Source organism: Theropithecus gelada, chromosome 1 (assembly GCF_003255815.1).
Source record: "Theropithecus gelada isolate Dixy chromosome 1, Tgel_1.0, whole genome shotgun sequence".
NCBI lineage: Eukaryota > Metazoa > Chordata > Mammalia > Primates > Cercopithecidae > Theropithecus > Theropithecus gelada.
The window spans coordinates 15,898,775-15,908,176 of NC_037668.1; the positions used below are offsets into that span (position 1 = coordinate 15,898,775).

Consider the following 9,402-nt stretch of genomic DNA (forward strand, 5'->3'; position numbering starts at 1 on the left):
AAAAAAAAAAAAAAATAAAAAAAAAAAAATGCTTCAGCTGTCACAACTGTTTTAAATAAAAATTTTCTGAACGAAAACAGTATGAAGACCTTGCTCTAGACACAAAACAGGAACTGAGAAAGTCTGGTTATGTCAAATAAAGCGAAGTGTTGATTATTCTGACTAGTGATTAAGGTTACCCAGTTACTATTAAATCCAAGTTTTTAAGGTGCTGAGCAAAGGAACACTGCACCAGAAACGGTTTTACATCATAGCACATCAACGGGAGCAATAGCACTAACTTAACTCAGGCCAAGGCTTGGGCTTGGGAGTGCACTTACACAGCTTTCTTTGTAATGATACAAAAAGCTGCTGCCTTTTGGTAGTTAGGCTCCAGAAAGGGGCTTCCAAACCAAAACGTGCTTTTATTTATTTATTTATTTTTTTTTTTTTTTTTGAGACTGAGTCTGGCTCTGTCGCCCAGGCTGGAGTGCGGTGGCCGGATCTCAGCTCACTGCAAGCTCCGCCTCCCGGGTTCACGCCATTCTCCTGCCTCAGCCTCCCGAGTAGCTGGGACCACAGGCGCCCACCACTTCGCCCGGCTAGTTTTTTGTATTTTTTAGTAGAGACGGGGTTTCACCGTGTTAGCCAGGATGGTCTCGATCTCCTGACCTCGTGATCCGCCCGTCTCGGCCTCCCAAAGTGCTGGGATTACAGGCTTGAGCCACCGCGCCCGGCCAAAACGTGCTTTTAAATAGAAATGCAACTGAATGCAGGAAGGCACAGAATCCTGACTGCCTGATTAGCATCTGGTGCTCAAGGCTTAAAACCAAGTATGCAAACCTCACATTTGCACATTTCCATGGTGATTTAGCTTGCTTTCAAGGTACCCGAAAATAAAGGCAGGATAGGGGTTTTTGAAATTGACTGGCTTCTTTTTACCTCCTTTTGGAAAATGGAAGGGGAAAAGCACTGCTCCCAAGAACTTCATCAAAACTCTTTTAACTTTAGGTATTATTTAGGTGTTATGATAGAGTAAATGCCATACAGTACCCTCTTACCTCAAGATCAAGGCCAGGCGCGGTGGCTCAGGCCTGTAATCCCAGCGCTTAGGCTGAGGCAGGTGGATCACTGAGATCAGGAGTTCAAGACCAGCCTGACCAACATGCCAAACCCCACCTCTACTAAAAAATACAAAAATTAGCCAGGCAGGCCGGGCGCGGTGGCTCACGCCTGTAATCCCAGCACTTTGGGAGGCCAAGGCGGGCGGATCACGAGGTCAGGAGATCAAGACCATCCTGGCAAACATGGTGAAACCCCGTGTCTACTAAAAATACAAAAAAAAAAATTAGCCAGGCGTGGTGGCAGGCGCCTGTAGTCCCAGCTTCTCGGGAGGCTGAGGCAGAATGGTGTGAAGCTGGGAGGCGGCGGAGCTTGCACTAAGCCGAGATCGCGCCTCTGTACTCCAGCCTGGGCGACAGAGCGAGACTCCATCTCAAAAAAAAAAAAAAAAAAAAAATTAGCCGGGCATGGTGGCAGGCACCTGTGATCCCAGCTACTCGGGAGGCTGAGGTTACAGTGAGCCGGGATTGTGCCACTGCACTCTAGCCTGGGCGACAGAGTGAGACTCTGCCTCAAAACAAAACAAACAAACCAACACCTGGTGATTCAAAAAACCGAGACACAGGTTGGGCACGGTGGTTCACGCCTGTAATCCCAGCACTTTGGGAGGCAAAGGTGGGCGGATCACCTGAGGTCGGGAGTTCGAGACCAGCCCAACCAAAACAGAGAAACCCTAAAAATACAAAATTAGCCGCGTGTGGTCGCGCATGTTTGTAATCCCAGCTACTTGGGAGGCTGAGGCAGGAGAACTGCTTGAACCCGGGAGGCAGAGGTTGTGGTGAGCCGAGATCACACCATTGCACTCCAGCCTGGGCAACAAGAGCTAAACCTCGTCTCAAAAAAATAAATAAATCAAGACAGAGATTTTGATTTTTTTTCCAGAAGGTTTTTGATTTTTTTACTTGGAGGTTTAGGAACTCTTCCAAGTACAGCAGTAATATATTTAATTAAAAACCCAACACCTCTAATTTGAATTGAAGAAAGGAACTGTCCTTTGCTCTAAGGCAAATCAGCTTTGTGAGGCTTTTGCTTTGAATGCACCTATACATATTTGCTCAGCTGACTTCTCTAAAAGGTTTGCCTAAGAGGGGGAAGGAAAAGAGGCGTCGATGAGAAAAGACCCATATCACACCCTGTATTTGAATAAAAGATTTATTTTCTTTCTCAGGAAAAACAGGAAGTTAGGGAAACACACTACATTTTACAACCAACATTAATTTGTAGTTGGTCCTTTTCCTGGCACAGCTATCAAAAGTACTAGCTGTTTAGCCAGAACCAAGGTGTTCACCCCCACAGAATGCACATGAACACTAGAGGACTGCATGTTTTTCCCTGAGAGAAGCATAAGACAAACAGAAGTCAAAAAGTAGTCACTGAGAGCCATCCTTCTAAGCAGCCCCTCCCTTTCCCTTTTGGAGGATTTGCCTGAACTATGTAGCTGACAGTCAGCACTTAGACCACCTGCCTCGTCCTCTCCCTATAAACCCACCACTCCCCTCCTCCTTTCCCAAACCACTTGGGGTGCCCTAAGCCCAAAATATCAACTAAGATCCTTGTCTGTATTTCCAGTCATACCTAATGAATTGGGAAGTGGGGCACCTAAAAACCAATTCACATCTATGCACTTGTTTCCACTGGATTTGGGAGACAGGCTGTTTTAGTTACCGTAACTAGATCTTAAGATTAATATTAAAAACTACATAAAGTGCTTTTAGGTCCTTAGAGATACATGATATAAATAAGTGGCTTATGATCAAGAACGATAAATAGATAGGTAAAAATAGCTCTAGCAAAGTTGACATTATGGCTCTGAGATGGGCAGGCAGGGCAATTCTTCCCCATTACATTCTTAGTCATCTTATTCATGCCTATTTTTAAATGGAGTCCACAGACTAAAGGTCATGCTCAGAGACTGAAGCTTTCAAATGACCCTAGTTCCAATATAGACACTTTCTTCAGTTTATCAGTAGCTTTTAAACTCTGAGGTTTAACACAGCTCACCTCATTCTGTAAATTTAAGTGAGCATACTCATATACATAGGAAACTTTAGAGAAAGCCTCGTAAGATGTTCCCTCCTCTGAAAATTCCTGAGGGGACTTTTGACACATTTCCCCCCAAAACAGGATAAAACAATAGTTGAAAAGATACCAGTCTAAGGAAAAGGGACTTCCTCCCACCCCTCAATGACTGTTAGTGTCACAGCACCCATGGTATTACCACCTGCTAACAGGATAAAGTTCATGAGAGATGAAAGGTCTGTGGACTCTTGGCGGGGAGGGAGGGTCACTCAGGTTCCCAGCAGGGTTTCACAGTGCCAAAATCTAAAAGGGCTAGAAAGGGATGGCAGGGGAAAGCTGTAGGACTTGATATAAATATCTGTTGAGGGAGCAGAACAAGCAGCAATTTCAAGGAAGGACAGGAAATAAAAGTCTGATAGAACAAACATCAAGACTGAAATCCAAAGATGCCAATGCAAAAATTTGAAACAAAGTTTGGGAATCATTAATAGAAACAAAACAGTAAGTATTTGTTTTATTGACATACTAGGCTTAGACCTGTGTGTGTAACAAGCCTAATAATAGCACCATGGTTAGACTTGCTTGCTTTTCCAAGCCATCATTTTACAATTTATTAAGCAAACAAGGGATCAAATGTCTCTCCATCCACCTGATGTGATCTTTTTATATGCACATGGCTAACGAGTTCCATTCAGAACAGCTGAAAATCTTTTAGTAAAAGCTTTAAAGATGCGCTCATGAATTCAGTTTAAATTTCACCAGTTAAATTAGGTCAAATGGAAGGAACTCAAATGAGTATTGCCCAATCAGAGCCCATTATTTGTAAGTCCTCAGTAACTTTAAAACTCCACTTAGACCTAATTATTGAAAACTTGCATATAATGAAGTGAAAGAATTTCCATTCATCAACCTCTCAATCCCAGGTTTTCAAAGAAAAACCTATCTAAGGAATACTTACCAAAATCAGATAAGAAAATTTAAACCTGCATAGTTTATCAATCAGATTGGTTCCACTACAACCAGTTTGCGTACAGTTACACATCAATTCGTTCTGTATACACTCTAGAACTGAACAGAACAAAGTTTAGCATAGAAAAGCTGTAAGAAACAGGTTCCTAATTACCGAAGTTGCAAAGTTCAAAAGGGTATGAAAAAAACTAATGTAAATTCGATACTCTCATTGTTGCAAAGAAATAGACTTTCTGTAAAAATATATACAATTTTTACAAATACATTTACAAATTGTCTTAAGAATTGAGGATATCCATATTCATAACTAATTACTGAGTCTTCCATCAAGTATTATTGGCCATAAACTAGGCTAATGAAGTAAGAATCATGGAAACCAAGCCAAAGTATAATAGGTATAAAAGTCCTGAACACTTGGACTTTCTATTTCAAGAAGTATACTGGGAAAGCTAATTATAGAGAGGAAAAGCTTCCCTTGTACAGTACTGAGGCTTACAGTCATAGTTCTATTCCTTGTAGCTTTTACACAGGTCACTGGCATTGTTAGTGCTTCTCTTAACACTACAGGAAATTAATGAATTCGGTGGGTAATCAATTCTATGACTTGCCTGACTACTGGCCACTTTCCTGTTCTCAACAAGGAAGTTAAGTCTTTCCACCCTACCATCTTCACTAAATCTAAAAGTCCTCCTCCATAGCTTCCCAAACAAAGTTTGTTTGTTGCTGAAACTGAGCTTTGCTTCTTTCAGTGACTCTTCAATCAATGGGGAGCACTTTTCCCATGTATTTATTCTCGTTAGCCATAATCCTCTTGCCACTTGCTTTTCTGGCTAGGTTGCTAGGGTGCACCTCTTGGAAGTTACAGCTTGGAGTCCAACTGCATAAACTGGTTTTGGTGGTTGGTGGTGGTGGTTGGTTAAAAGTCAACTATTGCACTTACAGTAAGGCTATCTTATTAGATATGCCAAACCAGCTCCTACTCCAGCAACACCTGCAAAAGCCAGCAGCACATTTCTGATGCCACCTTCTAGGTCCTCTACATGGAAGAACTCCACAAACCCATCCTACAAAACAAAAAAGAAAAGCACATTTTCAAGTATGGGTTTCTGCTCTCTTAACGACACTACTATCCAGAAAGAAGGTAAATTAAAATATCTAAGGATCCCCCCTAAAACAACAGTAAACCAATTATTATTCACCCTGGGGCAAAAAAAAAAAGACATTTCTAAGTTCTTCAGTTTCTTAAGTGGGCACCCATGATAGTTAAACTTCATTTTACAGTACTATCTTGGTCATATTAGGATTTATCCAAACCAAGGGACTTCCAGAGTTCCCATGAAGTAAAAGACTACAACACTTATTCTCAAATCTCCACCACCTAATATTTCATCAACACCTCAACTGCGAAGATGAGTTTTTCTCAACGTGGTTAAGTACATCCTGCATCAGATCTGGGTTTCTGTTTAAAACGCAAGGTCCACCCCGTATCTTCTCAATTAAAACAGGGAGCGCCTTAGGAATGTATTTCAACTATCCTCCCCTGGTGACTTATTTCTTCATGGTTTGAATCCACTGAAGAGTATTCAACTGAACTGGAACAAAAAATAGCCTAGAGAAAACCAAGATTTTTGATACAATTCAAGACCGCCATACCACTATCTCTAAGGATCCACTACTTAAATCATTATCAAATAAACAATGGTCCTTTAGTTAGAGCCTGCAAACAGCCGTGCGTCATAAAAACCTTTAGATATCCCCACCTCTCTAAATAAATCCTTCATTCTACTTCCACTCCAAGTCCCCTTTCATCCTTAAGGAAAACTTACCCAGCCTCTTTGTTTAACTAGCCAGTCCCGTTTTGTCCTTACGAGAACGTCTGTGATACTTTCTGCTAATGGTTCGATGCAGCTTTCTTGGTTTATGGTCTTCAAGTGTTTAGCCACAAAGGCACCAAAAGAAATGAGAGTCACAATCCTGCCCCAGTTTGTTACGCCGTCGCTGAAAACATGGACCATCACTCGAGACAAAGATTTGACATCGTCTTCGTTTTTGATGTCCAGTTTCCGAAGCATGCCTGGGGAAGAAAAGCATGCAGGTCCTCACGGCCTCCTTTGTCTAAACCGGCGCAAGATTCGCCTGCCCACCCACGGCGGGAAAGTGGCTACTGGGATTTATAGAACTCAGGTCGACCCCACTTGGAATTGACATCCCACCCTTTCCGGTCTTTGAACAAGAGCTGCCATTTCCAAAAGAATCAAGATGGGCGGAAACAATGACTCAAGGCCAGAATATTCTGGTTTCAGGAATAGGATGAGACACGTTTCAACACTGACTCGTTTCGGTTTCCACCCACCCTCGGCGGGTGAGTCCAGGGAGAGATGGAAAAAAGAGAGTGAGGCCTTGGCGATTAATGAACCCCCTTACCTTGGAAGGCCGTCTCGTGGTTGCGCTGCACGCCATCCCCAACCCGTCGTAAGGTCTCCAGAGCCTTCCTGCTGGTGGCCCCAGACCTGCCCATTGGCTTTGTGTCCTTGGCGCCGGTGGCCTGCTCCCGAAGGTACCGAGAGATAATCTCCAGCGACTGCCGGTACAACTCGTCCTCCTCCTCCTCTGCTGGCGGCGGCGTCGAGGGTAGTGACCCATCCGTACTGGGGCTATTACCAGATTCCCCGACCAACTCCAGCAAGGGCAGGACAGCCGGCCGCTTCCCGAGAGGCTCCGGCTCGTACCCGTCCAGCTCCTCTTCGGGCGACATGATGGCGTCGGCGGCCGGGGCTTCCATCTCCTCAAGCGGCGCCGCGCGGCGGGTGGGCGCAAAGAAAAGCAGCCTCGCGGGGGTCGCGGTGACGTCGGGGACCTCCGCGCCAATGGGCGGCGGCCGCGCGACCCTCCGGGCGTCTGGCGTGAGGGCGGCCGGGGGGCTTGCGCCGGCGGTTCCGCCAATCACCGTGCCGGCCTCCCCTCCCCCTATCTCTCGCCGGGCCGAGGCCTCCTTCTCCGTAGCCAAAAGCCGCCCTCCCGGAGGGGTGGCGCCGCCGCTGCCGGCCCCCAAGCCGGCCCCCCCACAGTAGAGGTTGAGTCCGATTACCGCGTTTCTTTTGAAGCCAAACATCGCCAGTCGCCGCCGCCGCCGCCGCCGCCGCCGCCGCCGCCTGGCAAGAAAACTGGGGAAGACCCCGACTCCTTACTGGAAGGAAGCGGAAGTGAGAAGTGGCGAGGAGCTCCTTGATCACGGTTTTAGGGCGGCCAGTCCTACTGGGTGGCGTCAGCGAACTTTAATTTTTTTTAAAAAGTATTCCCATAAAAGGGGAAAGGGGCGGCAGCTTCCGGAGGGTTGCGCACGGCACCTACCGGCTGCCGGGCCGGGGCGGGGTCGGGGCCTGAGCGGGGCCTTCCGGTCTTCGGAGGCTCTGGGTGCCGGTTACGTAACGGCGGCTCCGAGCTCCTGGGCTCGAGCTCTTTCCATGAGCACCTCGGGCCTTCTAGTGGCTACCTCTGTGCTTCCCTGAGACCTGATTCGCGAGCCCCTTTTACTGGTTTTTGCCAGAGCTTTTTTACCAAATCAAAATTTCAACCATTGACTAACAGGGGTTGAAGGAAGAGGACGAGGAAGTTCAGTGATGGATAGGAACAACAGTCTTAGATGATAGGGATAATTAAGGGGGCATAGTTGGGAACTTGGAGTTATTTTGCACAGCTCTCAGTTCAATGTTTGGAAATGAGGATGCTCCATGTACTACCCTAAAGAACCATTTATATAAGTGGACTAAGCTAAAACTGCCACGGCTAAACTATTCCTGCCTCCCTGCTTGCTTCTTCCATCTCTGTTGCATAGTCTTTGGCGCTATTTACATATAGGCCTTACTCCATTAGCAACTCGTCTGAGAGTCTTGACAACATTTTTGTTTGTTTTGAGACAGAGTCTAGCTCTGTTGCCCAGGCTGGAGTGCAGTGGCGTGATCTCGGCTTACTACAAGCTCCACCTCCCACGTTCAGACGACTCTTATACCTCATCCTCCCGTGTAGCTGGGATTACAGGCGTGCGCCACCACAGCCGGCTAGGTTTTGTATTTTTAGTAGAGATTGGGTTTCACCATGTTGGCCAGGCTGGTCTCGAACTCGTGGCCTCAAGTGGCCCGCCAGTCTCGGCCTCCCAAGGTGCTGGGACTACAGTTGGGAGCCACCTCGCCCGACTGATTATTGTATTTTTAGTAGAGACGTGGTTTCACCATGTTGGCCAGGCTGGTCTTGAACTCCTGGCCTCAGGTCATTCGCCTGCCTCAGCCTCTTAAAGTGCTGGGATTACAGGCGTGAGTCACTGCACCCGGTTGACACCATTTATTTTGGTGCTGATAGTAAGGCACATTTGACTCTAGAGGTTTGTAAAGCCCTTGGGAAAAAGGATCCTGTTAGATGCCACGTATGTTAACATTAATTAAAGCAGCCTTTTTGTTAAAAGATCTGTAAAAATAATAGCTAAAATTCGAAAGCAAGGTGCTGAGAGACATAGGAAAGGTGAGCAAGCTCACTTTTTAAAAATTTTTTTGAGATGAGGTCTTGCCTTGTCACCCAGGCTGGAGTGCAGTGGCACCATCAGGGCTCATTGCTGCCTCAGCCTCCTGGGTTCCTGGGCTGAAGTGATTCTCCCACCTCAGCCTCGCGAGTAGCTAGGAACACAGGTGCATGCCACCAGGCTTGGCTAATTTTTTTATTTCTTGTAGAGATGGGGTATCGTTATTTTGCCCAGGCTGGTCTTGAACTCCTGGGCTCAGGTGATCCTCCTACCTTGGCCTCCCAAAGTGTTGGGATTACAGGCTGGGCTCTGTGCCTCATGCTAGTAATCCCAGCACTTTGGGAGGCTGAAGTGGGTGGATTGCTTGAGCCCAGGAGTTTGAGACCAGCCTGGGAAACATGGCGAAACCCTGTCTCTACTAAAAACACAAAAATTAGATGGGTGTGGTGGTGCGCACCTGTAATCCCAGCTACTCTGGAGGCTAAGACAGGAGAACTGCTTGAACCTGAGAGACGGAGGTTGCAGTGAGCCGAGATAGTGCCACTGCACTCCAGCCTGGGCAACAGAGTGAGACTCGGTCTCAAAAAAAAAAAAAAATGAGGCCTGGCGCGGTGGCTCACGCCTGTAATCCCAGAACTTTGGGAGGCCAAGGTGGGCGGAACATCTGAAGTTAGGAGTTTGAGACCAGCCCGACCAACATGGAGAAACTCCATCTCTACTAAAAATACAAAATTAGCCGGGCTGTGGTGGCATGTGCCTGTAATCCCAGCTACTTGGGAGGCTAAGGCGGGAGAATCACT

At 46.4% G+C, this 9,402-nt stretch overlaps 1 protein-coding gene across 5 annotated transcripts; it reads right to left on the reverse strand.

Moving 5' to 3' along the window:
- Positions 1 to 2,237: 2,237 nt before the first annotated feature.
- Positions 2,238 to 7,479, reverse strand: MCL1 (MCL1, BCL2 family apoptosis regulator). 5 transcript variants are annotated; one of them, XM_025369615.1, is made up of 4 exons: positions 7,094 to 7,429; positions 6,514 to 6,634; positions 5,916 to 6,163; positions 2,238 to 5,153 (listed from the first exon to the last, which is right to left on the reverse strand). In XM_025369615.1, exons 1-4 carry the CDS (start codon positions 7,199 to 7,201, stop codon positions 5,037 to 5,039), a joined length of 594 nt encoding a protein of 197 aa, XP_025225400.1. In that variant the 5' UTR covers positions 7,202 to 7,429; the 3' UTR covers positions 2,238 to 5,036. The 5 variants fall into 5 exon arrangements, with proteins under 5 accessions (XP_025225400.1, XP_025225391.1, XP_025225370.1 ...); XM_025369606.1 differs by having other exon boundaries at positions 6,514 to 6,987; positions 7,178 to 7,314; XM_025369585.1 differs by having other exon boundaries at positions 5,916 to 5,980; positions 6,514 to 7,479.
- Positions 7,480 to 9,402: the final 1,923 nt, after the last annotated feature.

Excerpts from the sequence above, each read along its gene's own strand:
- MCL1 (XM_025369577.1), bottom strand. The coding sequence starts at position 7,201 with ATGTTTGGCTTCAAAAGAAACGCGGTAATCGGACTCAACCTCTACTGT. Across the intron at positions 6,164-6,513 it reads CCACGAGACGGCCTTCCAAG|GCATGCTTCGGAAACTGGAC; the intron begins GTAAGGGGGTTC and ends TTTCTTCCCCAG. Across the intron at positions 5,154-5,915 it reads TAGTTAAACAAAGAGGCTGG|GATGGGTTTGTGGAGTTCTT; the intron begins GTAAGTTTTCCT and ends TTTGTTTTGTAG.